The following is a 24,701-nucleotide window of genomic DNA, read 5'->3' as shown; positions in this document are numbered from 1 at the left end:
TGGAATCAGGAGCAGGGGCTGGAATTCTGTGCCAGGGCCATCCCTGGGCAAGGGCTGAGGCAGCACCTGAAAAATTAAATTATGGATGGGGGAGCTGATCAATGGGATTTATTATCAGGAATTGTGGAGCAACACTGAGATTTGGGGTGGGAGTGCTGATTAATGGGATTTATTATCAGGAATTGTGGAGCAACACTGAGATTTGGGGTGGGAGTGCTGATTAATGGGATTTATTATCAGGAATCGTGGAGCAACACTGAGATTTGGGGGTGAAAAGGAGCTTTGAGCAGAAGGAAGGCAGAGGAGTGTAGGGAGAGACCAGCCCATTGTATAGAGATGTTCCTCCTGTTGGGGTTTTGGGTATTATTTCCTTTTTTTAAATTTTTTAATTTTTATTTTACTTTATTTTCCCTTTTATTTTCTTTTTTTTTTTTTTTAATTCTACTTTAGATCTGCAAGCTTGTTCACTGTGGGTGCGTGACTATTTTAGTGTGAACCGTGTTTTTTGTCATAGAATTGAAATAATAAAAGCTTCAACACAGTTTGGATGTGGAAGGTGCAGCGCTAGTTCAGATTTGAGAAACAAAAATGAGAAATAAATATTCAGGAATTAATTTAAAACAAAAAGAGAACAAGAGAACAACTCTTAGAAAGAGCAGAAGCCTTTAACTGAGAGGAGCGAGCTGAGGAGGGGTGTGGAGGCTGTGTCTGTGTGTTCCTTGGGAATATTCCCTGTGGGGATCAGTGCTCTGTCCATTCCAGCTGTGAGGATCCATTCCAGCTGTGAGGGGCAGTGCTCTGTCCATTCCAGCTGTCTGTTCCTACAAGGAAAAGGGATGTCCTGGCTGTTCCTACAAGGAAAAGGGGTATCCTGGCTGTTCCTACAAGGAGAAGGGAGATGCTGCCTGTTCCTACAGCCAAGGGGTGGAAGGGATGGGGCTCTCTGGCTGCCTGCGGAGCTCAGCACCTCTCTGGCACCTCAGGATTCCATCTCCAGCTGACGTCGGGCCCCACAGACGGATCCTGCGTCATGCAGGGCTCTGCTGGGTCCTGCTCACACGGAGGGCTCCCAGCCCCCAGGAGCTGGCATTTCCCCTTCCTCTGAGCAGTCAGAGGTCTCTTTTCAGCCAGGACAAAGCCACAGAGCACATGGTTTAGTTTCGATGGCCGAGAGCACAGCCAGTCCCTCTGACTCCCTGGAAATCCCACTCTGTCCTCACTGGTGTCCCTACACACAACCACATGGCTCTCATGAGTTTTTCTTTGTTCTTCTTCTGAGAGAAATTCTGAGAGAATTCCTTTCTTGCAAATAAATGGTCCCAAGGCCCCCCATGCCTCAGCAGCCCCCCTGGCCAAGCAGGGCCCCTCTCTGTGGCCACCGAATCTCCCCAGGGCTGTTCCTGTGCTCCAGGCACTTCCAGCCCCTTGTTCTGCTGAGGCCAAAGGCAACTGGCACCAAAAATCCACAAGGAACTTCCACAGGGCCTTGCTGAGGCGTTTCCTTGCACTGGGAATGTGGAGAACCAACTTCCATGTGGGTGCAGGAACTGGATGGAGGAGGAGGAGGAGGGGGTCTGAGACAGATTTCCCATTTCCTCACGGTGTTTTCTGCAGTTGCACCAATGCAGTCACCCAGTTCTGGGGCTCCTCCTCAGCTGGTTCCATAAGGAACAGCCTGGTGCCAGGTCCCTGGGTGTGCAGGAGGCTGGCAGGTCTCTGTGCCATGGGCAATGTGCTGTTTTCTCCAGGATGTTGAGGAATCCTGGATAAAGCTGCATCCTCTTCCTCCATCCCAAGCATCAGCGCTGGCCCAGGCATGTCCTGTGCACCCGTGGCTGCAGAGGCCCAGTGAAAGAGACACAGGTGGAGGAGATGCCCGGGAAATTTGTGGAGTTTCCCTCTCTGGAGATGTTCCACACCCACCTGGGTGTGTTCCTGTGTCACCTGCTCCAGGTGACCTTGGGCACAAGGGGGTTTGGACCAGGTGGTCTCCAGAGGTCCCTTCCAGCCCCAAGGATTCTGTGACCCTGGGAAGATTTTTAGCAACAGAAACTGCACCATGGCCATTTCAGTTGAAATCCAACAAAGTCAGGGGCTGTTTCTTACAGAAGTGAAAATGGAGGAATTTTCCCCAGGCAGTTTTTGTTGCTTTTTCTGTTGGTGCTGGGCTGTGAGTAAGAGGCAGAGAGGGGAAGCTCTGCAGGAGCACCCGGGCTTCGGCCCCATCCTCTGTGCCTGGGACAGCGGGAAAGGAAACACAAACCAAAGCCTGTGTGGGGAGAAACCAAACGCAGAGCTCAGGGAAAGCCTCTGAAGCCCAGAGCCACAGGCAGGACTTGAGCTGGAAAAACCTTGGACTGTGCTGAGGAAAGCTGTGATGCCCAGGGGCTGCAAGGCAGTATGGAGGCTTTGGGGCACAGCACAGGGGGCAGGGGGGGATGAGGGGATGTCCTTCCTACCTGCTCAGCAGCCCAGCTCTCCCCTCACGGCCTCTGGCTGTGGAAGGGCTCGTAGCCACTGCCCGAGGTGCCCAGCGAGCCACTGATGCTGAAGGGTGGCACCAGCTCCAGTGCCACTGAGCCCAGCCCGCTGCAGGGAGAGCAGAGGGGTCACCAAGCAGCAGACCCATCCTCCTGCTGCCCTGCCAGCAGCAGAACTGACTGGGGAGGGGCTGTGACACCCTGGCACTGCACAAGGGGAGCTGCCAGCCTGCCCTGGTGCCCCCATGGTGTCACTCACCGCGAGTGGTAGAGGCTGAAGACAAAGTCAGGCCCTGGGGAGGCAGGAGGAAGAGGAGGGAGAGGAGTCAGAGCCGTGTGCTGCTGTGAACCCACCTTTGCTTTGCTGTGAGTGGCAGGGTGGGGACAGGCAGGACAAGCACCAGGACATCGCTGTGCATCCTCCCCCTCACCTCACAGTGCCCCCAACTTGACCCTGAGCCCCCCTGCACCAGGGGTTCCATTTCCCATGTTCCCCACACCCCAGGCCCTGCAGCCCCATGCTCTGAGCGCCCCTCCCATGCCCTGTCCCCCTGCCCTGTCCCCCCCATCTCCTGCCCTGTCCCCTGCCCTGTCCCCCTGTCCCCATGTCCCCTGCCCTGTCCCCCCCATCTCCTGCCCTGTCCCCTGCCCTGTCCCCCTGTCCCCATGTCCCCTGCCCTGTCCCCCCCATCTCCTGCCCTGTCCCCATGTCCCCTGTCCCCATGTCCCCTGTCCCACTCACGGCGCTGGCAGTGGCCCCGCCGGTACCAGCGGATGAAGGTGTAGCCAAAGCTGGCCAGGATCAGCAGGGCCAGCCCGATGCCCAAGACAACCCCAATCACCCTGACGGGCTCTTGTCCTGGAAAGCAGAGGGAGGGGGGGTTCTGCACACAGACCCCTGGGAGGCTGCAGGTCCCCATTGTCCCCTGCAGGGCACAGGACAGGCGGGAGCGGGGGTACAAGCCTCCAGCATGAGCTGTCCCCACGGCAGCGCTGCCAGCACCGTGGCACAGCGATTTCTGCTGTCCCCAAGGCCCCATGACGGAGACCACCGCTGTCCCCAGGTGAGCTGGCAGGGGAGGTGGCCACCCTGGCCAAGCTGTATCCCCACCGCTGGCCCCACTCGCGGGGTGCTGCTCCTTTCCTGGTGGCACCAGAGCCATTCCTGGGCTGGCAGGTCCCTCTAGAGGATGCTTCTGTCAGGACGAGCAGCGGCTGCCGCCAGCGCCAGGCGGGGACGGGACTTGGCCGGGGCTCTGCGGGAGCCGTGCGGGCTCCGCACTGCCCCATCCCTGCCCTCCAACAGCGGCTCCGGCAAAATCCAGCACCGATCAACGCTCCCGGGGCTGGCAGGACACTGAGGTGCCGGGCACAGCCACTGAGCATCAATTCCTGCGCGGACAGCTCTGCTGGGCTGTGCCAGGAGGGCACAGGGAGTTTGGGCACTGCCCCGCAGCACGGCCAGGAGAGCACAGGGGATTTGGGCACGGCCAGGAGGGCACAGGGGGTTTGGGCACTGCCCTGCAGCGTGGCCAGCGGAAGGCACAGGGACGGGAATCGATGCGGCACCGAGGAGACAGCGGGAAGGGATGACCTAAGAGCAGCTAAATTTAGGCAGATGCCAGCGGAGTGAGAACATTTCCCCTGTGGTCGCGGTGTTTACACAGCGAGCACGGCCCCGGCGCGTCCTGCAGCCCGCAGCACCCGCTCCACCTGGCGGGATGGACAAACAGCCGCAGAGCGCCGGTCACAGCTCACGGGGAGGAGCGGGACCTACCCTGGCCTTCCTTCCCCTTCCAGCCGGCCCTCCTGGCAGGGCTCAGCATCCGTGCATGGCCAAGGCTTCTGCTGGGGCCGGGGCGAGCGGCAGCCCCAGGACCCCGGACAGGGCGAGGTCAGGGAGCCCCAGGACCCCGGACGGGGCGAGGTCAGGGAGCCCCAGGACCCCGGACGGGGCGAGGTCAGGGAGCCCCAGGACCCCGGACGGGGCGAGGTCAGGGAGCCCCAGGACCCCGGACGGGGCGAGGTCAGGGAGCTACGGCAGCCGTGAGTCACGGCCGGAGCCGCGGGGCCAGAGGAACGTGCTGCAACAGCCTCCCTGAATCAGCCGGCTGCCGAAACTGCCCCGTCCCCACGCCCACGGCCCGTGGGAGGGTGACAGCGGCGTGCCCGGGCCCTGCCCTATGCCCGGTGTGGGAGGCATCCCTGCCCTGGCACCTTCGGCAGCAGAGGTGCCCACATCCCAGGGCATGGCTCTGAGCAGCACCCAGCAGTGAGCCCCAGCCCACAGGGAGCAGGGAGGAAGGTCAGCAAGCACTGCCCGTGCCATGAACAGCCCGGCTCTGTCCCCTGAGGGGGGCAAAGGCACCCGCTCACCTGTGCGGGGGTCCATGTGCTGCTGTGCCACAGGAGCTGCTCTCGTTATCCCAGCCTGGAGCTGCTGCTGAGCCCTGTCTGTGCTGGAGCCTGGCACGTCCTGCCTGTCCCCTGGTGACAGGGCTGCCTCCCTGCAGCGAGGCTGGGCTCCAGTCTGGCCCACTGGTCCAACTGGTTCTCAGGGAGAAAGCAGAGGAGCTGCAGCAGACACACCAAGGGCACATGGCTGTGCCCAGCCCGCCTGTGTGGGTAGCTCTGCCCTCCCACTGCTGCAAGAGGCTGAACTGGGAGTACTGGGAGCCCGAGGGGCAGGGACAGCCCGGACACAGGTGTGCCCAGCCCGAGGGGCAGGGACAGCTCGGACACAGGTGTGCCCAGCCCGAGGGACAGGGACAGCTCGGACACAGGTGTGCCCAGCTCTGGCAGGGTGCCCGAGTGGCTGTGTCCTCCGATTGCCACCTCCCAGCAGCCAGGAAGGGGCAGAGACCCATGCAGAAGCCAGGCTGGGGGGCTCAGGCAGCACCCAGGGGACAGGGAAGGACAGGGGGACCCTCAGCAGCTGCCCCCAGTCAGACATCCCAGAATGAGGCACTTACAGCTCTACTTGATCATCTCCGAGTCCCAAACCAAAGCTTCTCTTAGGAATCAGCTCCTGTTTGTAGAAAGAGGGAAAACCTCCTGTGGCTGCAGGGAAAAGTGACCCTTAACAGCTGGAAACTGGGTGGGATTGCTCCTTGCCTTGGAGAGGACAGGGATGGGATGGGATGGGATGGGGGTGTGTCCATGGAGCTCAGGGACCGTCACTCAGCCCTGGGACATTGGACAGGACAGGGATGGGATGGGGGTGTGTCCATGGGGCTCAGGGACGGTCACTCAGCCCTGGGACATTGGATAGGACAGGGATACAGGGATGGGGGTGTGTCTGTGCAGCTCAGGGACGGTCACTCAGCCCTGGGACATTGGACAGGACAGGGATACAGGGATGGGGGTGTGTCTGTGCAGCTCAGGGACGGTCACTCAGCCCTGGCCAGCCCAGCCTGCCCTCTGCCCAGCCCCAGCAGAGCCAGATGCCCGGAAGGCTGTGCCATGCCTGGCTCCGGGAGCAGGGAAGGGTGACAGTGGCACTCCAGGAAGCAAAGCCCCAGAGGCTTTTGGGCTGTGACACAACACCTGCAAAGCTCAGCTGCGGCCTCAGGGCCTGCGGGTCCCAGGGGAGGACTGGCTGTTCCTGCCCTGGCTCCCGGGCTGCTCTCCCTTCCACGGCAGCACTGCTGGCACCGGGATGCTCTGGGGAGGCTGCCAGGACCTGCCAGGTGCACCAGGGACCCAAGGCCTGCCCAGCTCCCACTGCTGCAGCCCGTGAAACATTTCTCAAGCTGAAATCTGCCACAGCAGCACAGGACCCTACATCCCTGGCTGCACATCCCACATCCTCTGGGCATTCCATGGCCCACGAGGGCAGAGGTGCCCACACCCCCCAAGGGGGCTGGATGCTCAGTGTGAGTGTGGGGAGGGTGCCCACACTGCAGAGCCACAGCTGCATCCCTGGCCAGGCTGGGGCAGCAGGCAGGATCCCTGCTGGCAGGGCTGGGCTGGCACAGCTCCCTGAGGAGCTGCAGGCCGTGGGTGCTCTGCCACTGGCAGCAGCAGGGCCGTTGGGAAAGCTGCATTTCCACGGGAGAAGGGGGTAATTAGCTGCATTTCCACGGGACAATGGGGCAATCAGCTGCTCGGCACATCCTGCACACCCAGCACCTCCAGCATGAGTGGCAGAGGGCAGCCAGCAGCCTCCCCGACCCCAGCCTGCTCCCTGGGCACCCTCGCCCCCTCAGCGCTGCCTCCTGCACTCCTCAAGCTCCCTCCCACCCTGCCAGGCCAAGGCAAACTGCTCCATCCCTGAGGGATTGGTTATTCCTGGATAATCCCAGATCCACCACCCTCAGCCATCCTGAGATCACCCCACAGCTCTTCTACTACCATCCCTAGACAATCGATGAATCACCAACCGACTCTCAACCCTCCAACTGTGATTTATTAATCTAATTACAAAACAACTAATAATGCCCCTAGACAAAGAAGGACAGCCCATGGTGCCCCCCTTGCAGCCTGGGGTCACCTCCCGTGGGCACCCCCTGCCTTCCCTTTAACTGCCCCCAGCCCTGCCCGCCGTGACCCGGCCCCGGCGGGGACACAGAGCCCGAGTGACCCAGAGCACAAACTCTCCTCCTTTCCTCCTCCACCTACTCGAACCTCGCTTTGACAACAGCCCCGCGCAACGCGGAAGAGCCGCACAAAGAGCGGGATGGCCCTGGATCCTCTTATCATCAGGAGGAGCAGGAAAAATCAGTCCGTTCCCTTCTGATAAGCCATTTGGTGACAGCAGCCCGGCAGGTGAGTCACCTGCGGTGCAGATGCTCGGGAGATTAGCGCAGGTGATGGTGCTGCTGATAGACCGGTGTTGTATTACAATACAAACCAGAATTCCTGTTTCACAACTCCCCTTGTGGGTTTTAAGGAGGGCCGGGGCGGTCCTGCCCCAGTGCGAGCGCGGCGTGGGCACGGAGCGCAGGGCACGGGCTGGGGAGCACCGCGGGCCGGCTCCAGGGCAGCCGCAGCCTCCCCGGGCCCGCACCGGGCACAGCTGCCGGGTTTCTGCGGGAAAAGGACCCCGCCGGAGCTGGACGGACATGGTGAGTCTGGCAGCGCTGCCCCCAGCCCCGGGATGGGCACCAGCCCCGGGATGGGCACCAGACCCCGAATTCCCCGTGCCCACCCGTGCTCCCAGCCCGGAGCGGTGCTGAGGGGATGGGGCAGCCCAGGCCCGAGGAGCTGCTGCTCCCCAGCAGCCAAGGAAGGGCTTCCTATGCTCCTCACATCCCTCTGCGGCTGGGCGTGGAGTTTGGGTGCCAAGGAAGGGTTTCCCCTGCTCCTCACCTGGGCACGGTGCTTGGGTGCCAAGGAAGGGTTCCCCCTGCTCCTCACCTGGGCATGGAGTTTGGGTGCCAAGGAAGGGTTCCCCCTGCTCCTCGCCTGGGCACAGTGCTTGGGTGCCCCCCGGCTCTTGCTCCCACATTTCTGGGGCTGCCTTTCCCTCTCCCAGCTCGGGGAACAGACAAGCAAGGCAGTGCCCCCCATGCCAAGGGGAACAGGACCTCCTGAAGGGTCTGATCCCACTCCTGGGCACCGTCTGGAGGAGAGCCAGGCCCTCCCAGCCCCCAGCACAGGGGGCACACCTGCAGCACCCTGGGCAGGAAGAGCTGTGGCCACCAAAGCCCCAAACCCCGGGCAGTCCCTCCCTGGGAGGGAGACACTTCCCCAAGAGGGCACACGGGTATGGCCAGGCTGGCTGGGCACTGCAAAGCCTCCAGCAGCAGCAGCAGCACAGCAGCCCTGCAGGGTGGGGAGCTGGCTCTGCAGTGCCTGCACACACCCACGGGGTAAATCCCCCGGCCAAGGAGTCACCCTCGCAATCGGATCACCCTGAGAAGCTCGGCTGGGCGAGGGAATGTGCCAGCTGCTCCCGAGGGAGGGACAGAGCCCAGCTCAGCACACCCTGCAGCCCCAGCACGGATCCCTGCTCAAAGGGGGGAAGAGGCTCTGCAGGACTGCACGGCCCCTGGGCTGGCACGGGCACAGCTGGAGCTGGGATGGCCACGGTGCCATGGAGAGCTCCAGAAGGACGCAGCAAGGGGGCTCAATCAGTCACGGTAGCATGGAGCTCTGCAGGAAATCATGTGCCTCCACTCCTGCCCTGCCTTTGGATTTAACCAGTGCAGCTCCTGCTCATGGTGGGGCCTGAGAGGAGTCACGGAGGGGCAGCCCCAAGCTCTGACTCACTTTGAAACTGAACAGATTCATGGACTGAAGAAAATGAAAAAAAACTGCAAAACCCTAATAATCACCCATCTCATCTGATCTGGTGTCTTGGAAAGGAGCCCAGCAGGGGATGAAGTTATGGGGACAGCTCTGGGCAGTGGATGAGGTGATGGGGACAGCTCTGGGCAGTGGATGAGGTGATGGGGACAGCTCTGGGCAGTGTGGGGACAGAGGGGCAGCCGTGCTGCTGCACTGGGCCCTGCAGGATCCATCCCAACCCGGGCCTGTTCCCACAGGGAACCGTTAGGATCCCATTATCCAGGAGGTGCCCAGCCCAGGCCCAGGTGACACAGGAGGTCAGCATGAGGCAGGACCAGCCCCACGTGCCCTGGGCTGGCAGATGTTGGGGCAGCATTACAAAACTCCCCAGCCTCCGGGAGCTCTTCCCTTCTCTGCAGAGAAGTGGCTCAGGAAGGGCAGCGAGGCTGGAGATGCAGGGCTCAGGCTCCCCTGCCCTCCCGCTCCCAGCAGCTCCCTGGCACCAGGAAACAGGTTCTGCACCCCAGAGCCCGTGCAGGGGTGGGGAATTGGCACAAGCTGCCCACACTGGGCACGGGTGCCAGCTGAGGCTGGCTTTGGGAGGAAGGCTGCTGGCATTTCCTCAAGGAGCCAGACTCCAACGTGCTGGGACACGGCCACACGGCACCAGGCAGGGCCCAGTCCTCCCCTGCACAGGTCACTGCTTGTTCCCAAAGCCAGCAGCCCCAGCCACGCTGAGGGACACAGCAGGGAGGCAACAGCTCCTGGCTCATGGAGCCTTTGTGAGCCAGCCCCGGGATAATGGCTTGGCACTCACTGTAAACCCTGCTGGGAGGGCGTGTGTGCATGGCTGAGCATGCCCTGGCACTGTCACCCGGGCAGGGAGGGCTCCCCTCTCCTCTGACCTTGGCACACAGCCCCAGTGCCCCCGCACTGCTCTGCCAAGCCTCTGAGCCCCGGGATGGCACAGGGGCCTCTGCTCTCCTCTGGTGTGACAAACACCAACACCTCCACTCTGTGCTGCTCTTGGAGCAAAGGCTCCCAAACCCCCCTGGATTGTGCACCCGGATCTGTGGGTTTGTCACAGCAGGTTTAGCCCTCCTTACCTCTGCTCATGCAAAAACCTTGTCTTACCTGTGGTGCCAGAGCCCAGGAGCAGCAGCAAACGAGAGGAGCTCGCTGGGGCTGGCAGGGAGCAGGCTCAGTGCAGCAGGAACACCTTTCCAGAGGGCTGCTCTGTGGCACGGCACAACCACGGCTGGAAATCACGGAACAGACACCGACAGTGCCCACCTGAACCTCCCGAGGGGGCTCTGGGCTCCAGCCCCCCTGCCCACCACGGGCTCACAGCACCTGCCCGCCCATGGCCGGGGTTTCTCGCACGAGGAGCTCGTGCAGGAGGACAATTCTGAGATAACTCTGAGCAGCTCAAGCGGATCGATGCCTGAGTCATGCCCAGCGCAGTCCCGGCTGTGTTTACCCCGTCTCTTAGCAGCGGCACAGCCCTCCCCGCCCTGGGAGCGCAGGTTCCCCTGGCTCGGGCTGGTTCCTCCGGTGTCCCTGCAGCCCGGCAGGAGCAGCCGGGCTGTGCCACCCCCTTCTGACCCTGCTGGAGCCACAGCCCCGCCGTGGTGCCATGCCCTGTGCCACAGCCCCGCAGGCGTGTGTATTTTGACTCAGGGTGTCTCTGCACACCAGAAGGAGCCTCTTTCACAACACCTGTGACTTTTTAAGCCTCAGGTGTGCTAATGACAGTAACTCTGTGCCACTGAGAGCCACTTACTGGAACTGCACAGGTGGTGTCTATGGGAACAAGGCAGCAGGTGACCCTGGGTGACCCAGAGCTGGGTGTTGTCACCACAGCACAAGCCACCCCATTCCTGGCAGCTCTCAAGTCACCTCAGGTGAAGGCTGGGGCAGTGTCCCTGCTCATCCCTGCTGCCCTCCCTGGGCTGTGAGGTCACCACAGGCCCAACCACCCTGGCTACAGCTGCCCCTGCTACCTTCCAGCTGCTTTTTGGAGTTTCAGCTCATGATTGTTTTCCTCTCTGGTTTGCAGGACTCGGCCTCGGAGCGGCTCAACGGCAGAGGTAACAGGGCTGGGAGCTGGGGGGGATGAGAGGTGCCAGGCTGAGCCTGGCCATGCAGGGCCATGCTGCTCTGTGTTACAGGTCCCTGTACAAGGTGTCAGCCATGCAGGGCCACGCTGCTCTGTGTTACAGGTCCCTGTACAAGGTGTCAGCCATGCAGGGCCACGCTGCTCTGTGTTACAGGTCCCTGTACAAGGTGTCAGCCATGCAGGGCCACCTTCCTCTGTGTTACAGGTCCCTGTACAAGGTGTCAGCCATGCAGGGCCACGCTGCTCTGTTACAGGTCCCTGCACAAGGTGTCAGCCATGCAGGGCCACCCTCCTCTGTGTTGCAGGTCCCTACACGAGACCCAAATCCTCCAGGGCATCGGAGTCCTTCAAGCGGGTCGGGATCCTCGTCCTGGCCGTGGTGCTCACCCTGGCCTGCCTGGTCGCCATCGGGTTCCTGGGTACAGCTCCTGTTCTCTGCCCCTCCTTCCCCGTGGCCACGGCTCAGCCAGCACAGACCCAGCTCCCTGCTGATCCCCCCGAGCCTGCCCAGGAGCTGGAGCTCGGCACTGAGCCCCCCTCTCCCTGCAGTGAAGATTTACCTGGACCACCACTACCTGTTCTGCAAGCAGCCCCTGAAGCTGGTGCCGCTGAAGCAGGTGTGTGATGGGCAGCTGGACTGTCTGCAGGGCGAGGATGAGGCCAACTGTCCCCAGTGGTTCTCTGAGGGGCCACCAGCCGGGGGTGAGTGCAGGACACCCCTCACCACAGCTCGGGGGGCTGGGCTGCTGCGGCCACCCCGTGCCACAGCTGACTTTGTGTCTGCCTCCAGCCCGCGTGTCCAAAGACAGATCCATCCTGCAGGTGCTCCAGAGCCACACGGGGACCTGGTCCTCTGTGTGCCATGACCACTTCACCCCGGCGCTGGCCAGAGCTGCCTGTGAGCAGATGGGCTACAGCAGGTACCTGGCTGCTTGCCCTGCTTGCCCTTCCCTCTTCCTTAAAAGCTCCTCTGGAGTGGGGCTCTGCTGATCTGTGAAGCACTCAGAGCTCTGCACTAGCGGTTTCAGTCCGTCCCCAGCACGCAGAGCACTCTGTGGGTGCCCAGGAGCTGGCTGGGAGCCTGGCAGCCTCCTGTGAGAGCAGAGTGCTGTGCCCTGCTCTGTCCCAGCCCACGGGCACCCTGCCCTGCCCCTGCTCTGCCTCCGTGCCCCCTACCTGCAGCCCTGCCCTCCCCAGAGCAGCCCAGGCTGCCAGCACAGCTCACATGGGGAGCGAGGCTCAGGGCCCTGCATGTCCCTTTTAAGATGGGTTCTGGTGTTTGAGCCACTGCAGGAGCCCAGAGTGAGTCAAACCTGGCATTTTCCAGGTCCCAAATGCAACAGCAAGGAGCCCCCTGAGTTCTCCCAGAGCCACCTGCTCGCTCCTCTGCACAGCAGGGAATTCTCTCCCCTCCCTGTTCCTGGGCCCTCCAGGGCTGTGACATCCCCACTTTGGCACCCCTGTCCCACAGAAGCCCCTTTTTCCTATGGGATCCAGTGCCTGTCTTCCCCACACCTGAAGCCCTGTCCCCCCATGTCTTCCAGCACCCCAACTTTCCAGGGCGTGGAGGTGAGCGCGGGGCAGCCTTTGCCTCCCCGTGAGGTCGTGCTGAACAACGGGAGCCTCCAGGTGCTTGAGCCAGGCAGGTGAGTGGGGACGGTATGGGGAACTCCTCCTGTGGTGCCTGGCAGAGGAGCCAAACCCAGCTCTCTTCCTTCCTCCTGCAGGAAATGTCTGTCAGGGCTGGTTGTGTCACTCTTTTGTTCCAGTAAGTACCACCATGGTTCCTGGGCCTTGTGGGCACTGGGGCCTCTCTCCTGGCACGGCCCCGTGGGAGTGTGGCTCCATCCCAAGCCCATTCCACAGTGTTTGCACGAGGAAAGATGGATTTAATTACTGCTCACCTTGTTAAGCCAGCACAAACCTCCCAGCAATGAAACACCTAAGGGAGGCTTACCCAGCTGCCCGCCTGGCTTTACCTTTACTGTCAAATTACCCGGATTAAACTAATTATCAATTTAATTATCTGGTGGGCTGGAGCAGGCAGGGGGTGGCTGGACCCCTCACATCAAGCCTGGGGACGAGGGGTGGCAGCAGCACTGTGGGATGAGGCACCCTGGACACGCTGCTGTCCCTGGGCTTGCCGTGTCCCCCGTGTCCCCGTGTCCCCGCAGGCTGCGGGCAGAGCGTGCGGACCCCGCGGGTGCTGGGGGGCAGCCCGGCCGCCATCGAGGCGTGGCCCTGGCAGGTGAGCCTGCAGTACAGGAAGGAGCACATCTGCGGGGGCAGCATCATCGGGCCCGGCTGGGTGCTGACGGCTGCGCACTGCTTCAAGTGAGTGAGCGCCGCCCGCGGCTCTGAGCTCAGATCTCCTGTCAGCCTAGGCCTACTCTGCCTGTTAGCCATGTCGAGCTTAGCAGGACACTCCGTCCTATGGTCAGGCTGAGCTTCCAATTCAAAATACGCCCTGATTGGGGCACTACGGGCACCAGCTCAAACAATCTCCTATGAGGTCACCCTAGCAATTATCCTCCTCTCCGTTGTCCTCCTCAGCGGTAACTGCACCCTCAGCACTCTGGCAATCACCCAGGAACCTCTATACCTCATTTTCTCCTGCTGGCCCCTTGCTATAATGTGATACCTCTCTATGCTTACTGAGACCAACCAGCCGACCAACGGGGCTCGCAGGGGGCTCTGGGGCTGTCCCCGTGGGTGACAGCGCTGTCTGTGCACAGGAACAACCCCATCATCCAGAGCTGGCGTGTGAGGGCCGGCTCTGACCTGCTGTCGGGCGCTGCCACCATCGCCGTGGAGAAGGTGTTCCTGGCGGAGGTGACACCCGCGTCCCCCAAGGACAACGACATCGCCCTGGTGAAGCTGCGCTCCCCCGTGCGCGACTCAGGTGGGCCTGGCAAAGCCCTGCCCGGGGCAGGGGTCACAAGTGTCCCCCGCTGGCACTGAGCATCGTGCTGGGATGGCAATGCCCGGCGTGGCACCGAGTGGGTGCCCAGCTGGTGGCTGTCCCCAGCCAGTCTGGGCCCCTTCCCTGTGAGCCCCCCTCACATCTCCTTTCCAGACAGCACCAAGCCCATCTGCCTGCCCTACTTTGATGAGGAGCTGGTGCCGGGCACCCCCCTGTGGGTGATCGGCTGGGGCTACACAGAGGAGCACGGTGAGTGGCACAGCCCGGGGGTGGCAAGGACAAGGCAGAGCCCCCAGCAGGAGCAGAGGGGGTGGAGGGTCCCTCTGAGAGGCCGTGTGTCCCCCAGGGAAGCTGTCGGAGCGCCTGCAGCAGGCTGAGGTGGAGCTCATCGACGAGCAGAGCTGTAACCTGGCCGCCTACCACGGCGATGTCACCGACAGGATGCTGTGTGCTGGGCTGCCCCAGGGCGGCGTGGACACCTGCCAGGTGTGGGGCTGGGCTGGGCAGGGGCTGGCTGGGTTCACACCCATCTGTGCCACGGCTCCTGAGAGGGAAGAGCTGCTCTGGGCACAGCTGTGGCTCTGTGGGGCCATCCTGAGGGTCTGTCCTTGCCAGGGGGACAGCGGCGGGCCCCTGCTCTACTCGGGAGGGCACTGGCAGGTCGTGGGCATCGTCAGCTGGGGCCAGGGCTGCGGCACCCCCAGCACACCTGGCGTCTACACCAGCGTCCGTGCCTACCTGGACTGGATCTACGCCGTGCGCAGGGTCAGTGCTGTCCTGCAGCTCCCTTTGCTGAGCTGCTCCCCAAAGGACACTTTCAGCTGCTTTTCCTCTTGTTCTGGCTGCCCTTTCAGAGCTTCCAACGCCCTCTGTGCCTCTTTCTCCCCGCAGTCGGAGCTCTGAGACCTGCCGGAACAGGTCGCTCCTCGCCCCCAGCCTCCCTTCCCACCCTCTGCCCTTGCTCTGGCAGCAGCAAGGCCACGGATCTCCAGCCATGGAAGGTGAGAGAGGCTCCCAAAGCCTCGTGGCAGCTGTGATTTAGGGTGCCAGAGCCCAGCCAAGGAGGCAAAGGGTGACTCGGAGTGGCGGCCACTGAAGGAATCTCACTGGCCCAAGCTCCCTTCTGGAGGAAGATTTAATTTATTGCCCTGTGCTGACCCCGCTGTGGCAGGATGGCTCCTGGGGGGCCAAGCTGCTGTCAGCTCACTCCTGTTGTACAGAGAGAAATGATGTTTGTGCTTTACAGCCTCCCCCTATTCCCATTAAAGGAAAGGATTTGTTTTTTCACTCAGCCTCCCGAGCCTTTCTCCTGTTTCCTCACAGGGTTATTTTTACTCAGCCACCCCCCAGACCTAAACAAACACCCACAGCAACCCCAAACACCGGCGAGTTTCTCTAGTAAACGTAAACTTTATTTCATTCAAGGCAAAGCTAACTAAACCTCTACAGTGCAAAGATGTGCTGTAAGTCATCACAGAGCCCGGCACACCCCCCCTGTGCTTACCCACAGCCTCCCCCCGCGCAGCTCTACCGTGCTTGGACACACACACGTGTCTGTGGCAGCACACACCCCCAGGGCGCCCCTGCAGCCCCCCAAGAGCCCCGGTGACAGCAGGGACCCCGCTGGTGCTGGCACAAGCCCCCAGGGCAGCCCGCTCCCCCGGAGCACCCGTGTGATCATGGGGTCACATTCCCAAAAGTGCTTTTGTGGCCGTTTCCCAGCGAGCCGGAGGAGTAATCCATGCATAGTGCAGCATTGCATATCCGGCGGGAAGTGGAGCCGCGTCCACGCGCCGGCTAAAAAAGGCCAACAGGTTAGGACAGCTAAAAATAGTCTTTAAAAAACTCCCTTCCTCGCCTCCTCGCTGTCCTCCCCCGCGGGAGGGCTCCTCCAGGGGCGGGCCGGGCTCTCTCGGGGTGGCTGGGAGGGCTCGGGCTCCTCCCGGGCTCGCACAGGTGGCACTGGCGGTGTCACAACACCTGGCACGTCACAACACCTGGCACAGGGCACCTTCCAGCAGGGGCGGTGGCAGAGCCAGGCAGGGCACCCCACACCTCCTCAGAGGTAGCTCAGACTGTCCCCAGCGTGCAGGTGGGGACACTGAAGCACAGATTGGGTCCTACAGACCCTCAGGGAGAAGATCAAGACCTGACTCCCACTTGCCTGTCTTATCAACAGCCAAGGGACGTGCCTGGGCCAGGTGCCAGTACCTGTCCCCTGTCCTGAGCACACGGCCCTGCTCCAATGGGTGTCCCCAGGCCCAGCCTGGGGTGACCAGCCCGCTGTGCTCCAGCATCTCCAGAGAAAGTAGCACCCAACCTTTCCTTGTCACCTTGGCCACCAAATCCTCACCTGCTCCCACTCCAGCACCTCTGCCAGGGCACCCCACAGCGAGCCATGGCTCAGCTGTGAATCCCAATTTACTGTGGGGCGAGGGGAGCTGCCTGTCCTGCAGCGTCACTGTCAGACGCCCACAAATTGGAGAAATAGGGAACAAATCACATTTTAAAGGAAATTGTCAAGCTCAGATGTAGTAGCTCACTTATTCAGTGTCTCACATCCTGTGAGTCCACTCACCCCTCATAGCCAAGGAAACCTCACATCCACCCCGTGAGGTAGAGCAGTATTTTTGTCCCCATTTTACAGACGGGGAAACTGAGGCATGGAGAGGCAGAGCAACTTGCCCAGGGTTGCCCAGCGGGCCAGTGGCACAGCCCCAGCCCGGCTCCCCTGGCCTGGGCTCGGCTGTGCTCCCTCCCTGCCACGGTGAAAGGGAAACACGATTGGCTGCTTTCCCCTGGAATCTCGTACAAAAACATCCACCCAACGAGCTCAGCCTTGGCACCGGCATCAAAAGCATCGAGCTCCAGAGAGAGGGGAGGGGACAGCACCAAGCCTGGGGAGAAGCCCCCTGCCCCCAGGGATGGCCCTGGGACACGGGCACCTCCCCAGCCCTGCCGTGGGAGGGAGGCACCGAGGCACAGCCGGGGCCCTGTTGCTGATTTGGTTCTCCAGTGTGCTTATCATGGCCCTGCTTCCTCCCTGCTTCCCCCCATGCCATCTGCACGGCCGGCCCTGAGCATCCTTGCCCTGCTCCAGAAACCTTCTGGATGCAGCAGCAGCAGCTCCCAGCCACCTCAGCTCAGCACCGCCAGCACCCAGCGGGCCCCTGGTGCCCAGCACCCGGCCCTGGGCATGGCACCCACCCTGCCCTGCCCCTGCCCTGCCCGGCACCCTCTTGCCTGTGCTCAACCCAGCAGCCTCCCAGTCCGAGTCCGCGAGAAGCTCCCAGTCCCCCCGGCAGCCGCAGCCTTGTCGGAGAAGCAGTGCAGGTTGCAGGCACGTGTGTAATAGGAACATGTCTCAAGCGCTGGCAGTTCGGAAAGAAAACAAAAGGGGAAGGCCGGTCCCGTGCCCGGGCTGCCGCGGCGGGGCGAGGCGGGCGCGGGGCGCTGCTGCTCCGTTCATGCCTTTGGTGGAGCTTTTTGTTCCGCCTTGGAGCCGGCCAGGCCGTTCTCGGTGTTGTCGTTCCCTGACGAGCTCACCAGACACTCCTTCCTGCATGGGGAGAGTGCATGGGCAGCTGAGAGACCCCCGAGCCCTGCCCTGAGAGACCCCCGAGCCCGGCCCTAAGAACCCCCCGAGCCTGATCCCGACAGCCCCCTGAGAGCCCCCCGAGCCTGGCCCCCTGACCCCGACCCCACCCCTGACTCACTTCCCGTCCTGCGTCTTCTTGATGATGAACAGCACCACCCTCTTGATGAGCATGAAGAGGATGAGGAGGCCGATGAGCCCCCCCACCACGCCCACGATGATGAGGGTCACAGTGTTGTCTGTCTCCACCACTGTGGGAGAGAAGGTGCTGAGGGGGCTCGGGAGGGGAGCGGGGCGCTCCCAGCTGCACATCCCACCCCAAAAACCCACAACCCCCTCCCCACAAGGCTTCCAGGGATGCCACCCACCACAGCCATGAACCATGGGGCCTGTCACCACGTGTGGGCATTGCCACCAGCCCAGGGCCACCACAGTGGCCTGGCCAGCACTCACTCTTATGGACCACGGTGAGGAAGATGGTGGCGTTGTGCTGGGCGTTCCTCTCCTTGGGGTTCTTGACGTGGCAGGTGTACTTGCCAGCATCGCTGAACTCCACGCTGTTCAGCACGATGGAAATGTTGTTTTCCTTCTTGGTGGTGGAGCCCACGAACTCCACCCGTGGGTTGTGCCAGATGAGGGTGGGCTCCGTGGTCTTGGTCTTTATCTTGCCGTGGTAAATCTGCAGGGGCAGGGGGCAGGATCAGCTGGATGAGGGAGAGGCTCACGCTCTCCTGATGGTGAGCCCAGACTCGGCTCTGCCCACACAGACACCCCCACCAAATGTCCCATTACACCCCCTTAAAGCAGAAATGGCCATGGAGAGGAACCTGAAGCACATCCTGGCGGGGAGCAGCAGATCCGACCTGCCCTGAAGAAATGGAACAGAGCATGCAAAAAAATGGGAGATCCCCAGAGAAAGTGAGCTCCTTTGATGGCCAGAGGTGCTCCAAACCAGCCCTCCTGCTGAGGAATTGAGGAGCCAAACATTCCCAGCAGGAAGCAAATCTATACAGAACCTTTCATATTTCAAAGCAAGCCAAGGAGGAGGAAATGAACCACATTTTGCCCTAAGTGCAGATTTGCACCTGAACAGCCAATTTATGAAAACAAATGAGCCTGTGGGCAGCAGCGAACCTAGAACAGCTTTGTGCCAAAAGCACGATGTTCTGGGGTATTTGAGTCACCCCTTGGCACAGCCTTGTCCCCCCCAGAGCTGGTGGCACTCAGAGAGAAGGACATCCTGCACAAGGAGAAAGGGAACTGTGAGAACTGCAGCGCTGAGCTGCGCTGGGGAAGCACAGCAGGACCTGCCAGGGAAGCAGAGGCAGAGCCCAGAGAGCCACCCACCAGCTCTGTCGTGTTGAAATACCATTTGAAGACCAGGTCCTGGAAGCCTATGCAGGTGGTGAAGGTGCAGGGCAGCAGGACATTGGAGTTATTCAGAGCTGTCACCGTGTTGGTTTTCCCCACCGACACCTCCAGGGCGAAGGCGATGGCCAAGACGTGCAAACCTGGCAGGGAGAGGGGAGCAGAGAGTGAGGCCAAGGCTTTGTCACCCCCCGTTCCCTTTGGCACACCAGGCTGCCATGGCAGGAGCCTGTCCCCAGCCCTAGAAGGGCTCGGTGACAGAGGGGACCCGCAGGGACTGGGGCTGGGTCACCCTCAAAGACAGCGTGGGTTCAAAGGGAACCAGAATATCCCCACCAAGAAAGCGTGCAAATGAGAGCCCTGATTTGCATGTTATCCACAGGCCTCAGCTGGACCTTAAAGGGGGAGAAAAAAGCCAAGGCAAAGCAGAGCTCTGTTCTTCAGGCTGGAGCTGGAGCAGCAATTAGCGAGGCTGTCCTGGCCGCCTGCCACCCGCTCGCCCTCCTGCTGCCCTGCCCTGCCCTCGGGAGCAGCCCCTCACGCCCAGCAGAGAGAGCCCTGGCTCCCTCCGGAGCTGCCTGATGACCTTCAAACTGCAGGAGGCGGCTGTCCTGCTCCTCCTCGGCTCCCCCCGAGCAGGGAGAGAGGGGCAGGGAGAGAGGGGAAGGGAGAGAGGGGCAGGGAGGAGCCCAGCTGCAGCCGAGCACTCCTGGGTGCAGGGACTGGCATTGCACTGGGCTGGGCCACCACTGTCCCCACAGATCCTTTCTGGGAGCACAGGGATGCTCTGGTCCTGGCCAGAGGAGCAGCCCCGCTCTGCATCCCCGTCTCAGCACTGCCCTGTCCTGTTTGGGTGATGTGTGACACGGCTAAGATGTGACACAGCCCAGCAAAGCACTGTCCTCCCCTTTCCCAGACCTCAGCCGGCCCTGCAGAGCTTTCCCCGGGCACAGAACCCAGGGCACAGAGCTTTTCCCAGGGCTGCAAGGCGATCCCCAGCTGCCCCAACACCTCAGCTCGGACACGCTGCCCTCGGTCAGGATTCTCCTCTCTCCGCAGCCGCCTCAGCTGCTGATTTATTCTCCCACACAAGCTGGTGCTAACAACTCCCCAGGCACGTCGCAGCCGGAGCCAAGCCCGTGAGCCCTGCATCCTGGGCTCCGGGCCCTGCTGCAGTGCTGCATTGCAAGCACTGCAGGCGAGGAGTTATTTAACTTTACACAGGAGCGCTCCTCATTCTGCTCGAGAGGCAGGGAGTGGTTCCCGGCTGATGGAATCTCCTGCAGCTCTCAGGCTCCTAGAGCAGCCCTGGGGGTGCTACAGAGGGGACTTCACAGGCAGGAGTGTCCCAGGGGACAGGAGCTGTCCCCCTGGAGCAGGAGTTGGCAGAGGGATGCCTGGCTCTGCTGGTACCTCTGAGGCTGCAGCGTGCTGCAAGGGGACACTCGCAGGAAAGATGATTCCTTGCAGCTTGCAACACTTGAAAACCTGTCTGCCACCCTTAGAATGTAACCTGAATTGGATGTGTGGGGTAAATCGAGGCTGACCTTGTTCCTGTCATCCTGTGCTCTCAGGAAGACAAAACTGATATGATACCACTAAATAAAGCACCGAGGGAAACACGCTGGGGGAGCACTGACTGACCCTGCCACACACCAGCTCTCAGCGCTGCCTTTCCAAACCCTCCCAAAGCTGCTGCACTTCGCACCACCAGACCCCCAACCCTCAGGGCCGCTCCCGTGGGGGCTCCAGGCTCCCTCCCATGCCTGCAGGCACCAGCGTTTCCCAGGGAAGCAGGGAGAGGCCGCTCCCGCTGCCGCCAGAGCCGTGGCTGCCTGCGCTTTGCCCCTGCAGAGGGAGAGGTCCCCAGAGCGAGGGGGCTCAGTGCTCACCCCGGACTGCCATCTGTGGGAAAGCTGCTCGAGAAAAACTTTCACTGCCCATAAAAGTCAGCGTGACATCCTGGCGCAGGCAGCGAGCCGTGCCTGGCAGGCGGGCCGGGCTCCTCTCCAGCGGGTTCAAAGAGAGGAGCTCCCAGCCCAGCCCGAGCCAGGTGCGCTGAGCTCCGGGAGGGGACACGCGGCCCTCACCTCTCTCTGGGAGGGGCTGTGCCCTGCTCCGTGCTGCAGCCAGGAGCCCTCTGCCACTCCCTGCAGAGCACGGCATCCCCAAAACCTACAGACACAGAGACCCGCCCTGCATTCCCCTGCCCACCGCCCTCCCCAGCTCCCAGCCCACCTGAGCGACTTGTGGGACCCTGTTCCCACCTCCACGCCCTGCACCCCAGACCCCTGAGTGCTCTCAAGCCTCTCCGAGTCTCTCCTTCCACCCCACTGCCAGCTCAGGTGCTGGCACCCAAATCTTGCAGGGGGTCAGGTACTTACATGCTCTTTTGTGTCTCCAGCATCCTTTAACTTAAGAACTTTGCCCTCTAAAACGCCTCCCACGGGAGCGCCCCAGCAGCAAGCGCTGCACAGCCAGCCCTGGGTTCCAGGCTGAGGCGGGAGCAGGAGTGCAGCGGGAGCGTGAGGCTGATGCAGGTGGCCGGAGCCTGCCCCAGGTGTGCAGCGGGGAGAGAACGGCTGCCAGCCCCTCCCTGCCCCTGTGGCGGGGGACCTCGGGCATCCCCGACCACAGGGCCGGGCATCATGCTCCAAGCAGCGGCCCCGCGGCCCGGGTCGGTCCCCGCGGCGGGGACAAGCACATGCGGGTGATCGTTGTACCAAAGGAACCGTAAGACAATGACCTGTCGGCGGGCGTGCTGGCGCTGAAGCAGTGCACGGGCTCCCCGCGGGCATCCCCCGGTGCCGGGCAGGCAGCAGCGCGGTCCCCGCCGGCCGGGGCAGCAGCGGGGCAAAGCGGGGTGCAGCCGCAGTGCTCGCAGGAGAAGCGCCGGCCACGGGAGCGCCGCTGCGGGCAGGGCAGGGGCTGGAGCCGGGACTTCGGAGCTGGGGCTCGGCTGCGAAGTCACCTTGGCCGAGTGACTTATCCCCGGCGCTCCGGACCGTCCGTCTGCAGAGCGGAGAGCGGCGTTAGCGCCCGCGGGCGGCATCCCCGGGCGCGGCGGGCGGGGCGCAGGGGACGGGTGCGAAGCGGGGACCCCCGCCTGGGGCTGCCGCGGCTCCCCGGGGCACGGTCCCGGCCGGGGAGCCGGGGCGGGGGGACACGGGACGCGGGCGGTACCCGGAGGGGTCCCCGCAGCCCTCGGCGCCCCTTACCCAGGAGCGCGGCCAGCAGGCGCGGCGCGGCGCGGCGGCGAGCGGCGGGCGAGCCCGGGGCCATGGCTGCGGCGCGGGGCGGCGCGGAGCGGAGCGGAGCGGTCCCTGCTGCCCGCAGCGCCCGGCTCTGGCCGCCCCCGCCGAGGGCGAGCGGCGCCGGGCGGGGCCGCGCCGGGCGGGGCCGCGCTGAGCCCTCCTCCGCGATCCCCCGCGCTCCTCCGCGCTCCTCCGCATCCCCCCGCGCTCCTCCGCGCTCCTCCGCATCCCCCCGCGCTCCTCCGCATCCCCCCGCGCTCCTCCGCGCTCCTCCGCATCTCCCCGCGCTCCTCTGCATCCCCCTGCGCTCCTCCGCATCCTCCTGCGCTCCTCCGCGCTCCTCCGCATCCCCCCGCGCTCCTCCGCGCTCCTCCGCATCTCCCCGCGCTCCTCCGCATCCCCCCGCGCTCCTCCGCGCTCCTCCGCGCTCCTCCGCATCCCCCCGCGCTCCTCCGCATCTCCCCGCGCTCCTCCGCATCCCCCTGCGCTCCTCCGCATCCCCCCGCGCATCTCCCTGCGCCCCCGCCCGCCCGGGGATCGGGGAGCGCTCCCTGGGCCGGGGCAGTGACGGTGCCCCTGGGCTCGGCACTGATGGAGCCGCATCCCGAGTCCTGGGAGCAGCTTTGGGCCCCTCGAAAGGACACTGAGGTGCTGGAGTGTGTCAAGAGAAGGGGATGGAGAACCAGGGGGAGGAGGAGAGGCCGAGGGAGCTGGGGGGTTTAAACTGGAGAAAAGGAGGCTCGAGGGGACCTCCTCGCTCTCGTCAACTCCCTGACAGGAGGGTGGAGCCAGGTGGGGGTCGGGCTTTTCTGCCAGGTAACAAATGACAGGACAAAAGGAAGCGGCCTTAAGCTGCGTCAGGGGAGGTTTAGGTTGGATTTTAGGGAAGATTTCTTCACTGAAAGGGTTGTCCAGCCCTGGCACAGGCTGCCAAGGGCAGTGGTGGAGTCACCAACCCTGGAAGAGTTCAAACCATATGGCTGTGCTGACCTTGTTCCCCAAGGATTTTCGGTTCCCAATCCCAATTTTTGGGTTCAAACCCCCAAATTTTGTGTTTCAAACCCCAACTTTTGGGTCTAAAACCCCAAATTTGGACATTTTGACTCACCCTCGAGCAGCTGGGGCAGGAAATGCATGGCAGCTTTGCCCTTTTGTACCTGTGGTCTGGCCATGGGCCGCCTGTGCCAGTCCAGCCCCAGGTACCAGGCGTGGCCCTGCTGGTGCAGGGCCGAGGTGTAGAGCACGTGGTAGTTCTCGAACATGCATTCCTTGAAACAGCACTCGGGGGTGAAATGTACCTGGAAACACACCTGAGAGTTACCTGAGATACACCTGGGCACACCTGAGATACACCTGAGCACATCTGGATACAGCTGGGGGCACCTGGGGACAGCTGGGATACACCCAGGGCACTCCTTGAACCGGCACTCGGGCGTGAAATGTACCTGGAACACACCTGGGGTTACCTGGGAGCACCTGGGAGTTACAGGGTAACCTTGGGAAGAGGCCAAAGTGCCACTAAGGCCGGTGGCTTCCCAGGATAACAAAACAGGACAAGGCTGGGGCTCAGCTCCCCTTTGGGGCACCTCGGCAGTGTGGCACCAGCTGTCCCCGCCCTCCATCCCGAGACAGAGCACGGACACAGGTGGGATGCAGAGCCAGACCCCGATGGCTGCAGGGGGACCCGCCTGGTGCCAAAGGGAACACTCAGAACTCATTTTTCTCACCGTGCTCTTGTTCCGGGATAATTGGCTGCACAAAGTTCCCGTCTCAGCCACCTTTTCTCGCATCCATTAGGCCGCGGGGCCCTTCTAATGGAAGCCCCGGGCGTGGTGCGGGCAGGCAGAGCCTCACCTCGGTGCCCAGGTCCATTAGCAGGGAGCTCTGTGCAGGGAGCAGCGTTGGCGGGAGGTGACGCGTCCCAAAACAGCCGCGGCGGGAAGGGGAGGAGGCGCTGCTGCCCTCCTGGAGCAGGAACAGCGCTGGATTTCCTCTGGGCTGCAGTGACACAGGGCATGCATCCTGGCAAAGCTCACCCCAGGGACCAGGCATGGCCTTCCCGAACTGGACTGATTGGGTTTTGGGTGTGAGAGCGGCTCACCTGCAGGGATGCTGCCTGCACGTCTAAAATGCCACAGCCTGTCACCTTCAGGGCACCTTAGGGCTCCCCATCCCCATCCAGCCCCCGCTGCAGCACGAAGCAGCAGAGAGGAGGGAAAGCGGGAGGCTTTGCAGGGCACGGGGACATCCCAGGGGAGCCTGAGAAGATGCCAGCAGTGCCTGTGGGTTGAGGCGTTAGGGCTGCAGAGCTGGCAGGAGAGGCAGGAAAAATACCGGCGAGTGGGCAGGGCAGTGCTGGCAGCCGGTGCTGCAGGAGCAGCGTGCACGGCTCTGCTGATGCAGCAGAAGGTGCCTTGGCGGGCACGGGGATGGGTTCAGGGAGGGGAGGGAGTTAGGGAGGGATTCAGGGAAGGGAGGGAGTCAGGGAAGGGAGGGATTCAGGGAGGGGATGGATTCAGGGAAGGGATGGATTCAGGGAAGGGATGCACTCAGGGAGGGGATGGATTCAGGGAAGGGATGAATTCAGGGAGGGGATGGATTCAGGGAAGGGATGGATTCAGGGAAGGGAGGGATTCAGGGAGAGGATGGATTCAGGGAGGGGATGGATTCAGGGAAGGGATGGATTCAGGGAAGGAATGCACTCAGGGAGAAGATGCACTCGGAGCTAATG

The 24,701-nt window shown here is 62.5% G+C and overlaps 3 protein-coding genes across 10 annotated transcripts; 1 reads left to right on the top strand and 2 right to left on the bottom strand.

The window, feature by feature from the left end:
* Positions 1 to 380: 380 nt before the first annotated feature.
* On the bottom strand, positions 381 to 10,182 carry LOC129129475 (small integral membrane protein 35-like). 6 transcript variants are annotated; one of them, XM_077189956.1, is made up of 8 exons: positions 10,065 to 10,182; positions 9,846 to 9,969; positions 5,453 to 5,508; positions 4,857 to 5,054; positions 3,223 to 3,339; positions 2,740 to 2,773; positions 2,460 to 2,589; positions 381 to 2,269 (listed from the first exon to the last, which is right to left on the bottom strand). In XM_077189956.1, exons 4-7 carry the CDS (start codon positions 4,870 to 4,872, stop codon positions 2,484 to 2,486), a joined length of 273 nt encoding a protein of 90 aa, XP_077046071.1. In that variant the 5' UTR covers positions 4,873 to 5,054; positions 5,453 to 5,508; positions 9,846 to 9,969; positions 10,065 to 10,182; the 3' UTR covers positions 381 to 2,269; positions 2,460 to 2,483. The 6 variants fall into 6 exon arrangements, with proteins under 6 accessions (XP_077046071.1, XP_077046070.1, XP_077046073.1 ...); XM_077189955.1 differs by having other exon boundaries at positions 9,846 to 10,167; XM_077189958.1 differs by having other exon boundaries at positions 381 to 1,835; positions 9,846 to 10,167.
* Positions 7,292 to 14,795, top strand: TMPRSS4 (transmembrane serine protease 4). Its single transcript, XM_077189834.1, is given in 16 exon segments — positions 7,292 to 7,413; positions 7,415 to 7,524; positions 7,527 to 7,546; positions 10,771 to 10,801; positions 11,136 to 11,249; positions 11,380 to 11,532; positions 11,621 to 11,750; positions 12,375 to 12,476; positions 12,558 to 12,598; positions 13,005 to 13,164; positions 13,566 to 13,732; positions 13,907 to 14,002; positions 14,100 to 14,239; positions 14,369 to 14,552; positions 14,639 to 14,710; positions 14,713 to 14,795. Coding segments are annotated over 16 exon segments (1,725 nt in total).
* A 362-nt stretch (positions 14,796 to 15,157) lies between these two features.
* Positions 15,158 to 23,280, bottom strand: SCN4B (sodium voltage-gated channel beta subunit 4). 3 transcript variants are annotated; one of them, XM_077190009.1, is made up of 6 exons: positions 23,079 to 23,280; positions 21,463 to 21,728; positions 18,696 to 18,859; positions 17,802 to 18,027; positions 17,470 to 17,599; positions 15,158 to 17,312 (listed from the first exon to the last, which is right to left on the bottom strand). In XM_077190009.1, exons 1-6 carry the CDS (start codon positions 23,234 to 23,236, stop codon positions 17,219 to 17,221), a joined length of 1,038 nt encoding a protein of 345 aa, XP_077046124.1. In that variant the 5' UTR covers positions 23,237 to 23,280; the 3' UTR covers positions 15,158 to 17,218. The 3 variants fall into 3 exon arrangements, with proteins under 3 accessions (XP_077046124.1, XP_054503541.1, XP_077046125.1); XM_054647566.2 differs by lacking the exons at positions 21,463 to 21,728; positions 23,079 to 23,280 and adding an exon at positions 21,935 to 22,085; XM_077190010.1 differs by lacking the exons at positions 21,463 to 21,728; positions 23,079 to 23,280 and adding an exon at positions 21,101 to 21,383 and having other exon boundaries at positions 18,718 to 18,859.
* Between the last annotated feature and the right edge of the window lie 1,421 nt (positions 23,281 to 24,701).

The sequence above is a fragment of the Agelaius phoeniceus genome, chromosome 23, assembly GCF_051311805.1.
Source record: "Agelaius phoeniceus isolate bAgePho1 chromosome 23, bAgePho1.hap1, whole genome shotgun sequence".
NCBI lineage: Eukaryota > Metazoa > Chordata > Aves > Passeriformes > Icteridae > Agelaius > Agelaius phoeniceus.
The sequence above is the reverse complement of the archived record's forward strand: the minus strand, read 5'-3'. Positions and strand labels throughout refer to the sequence as shown.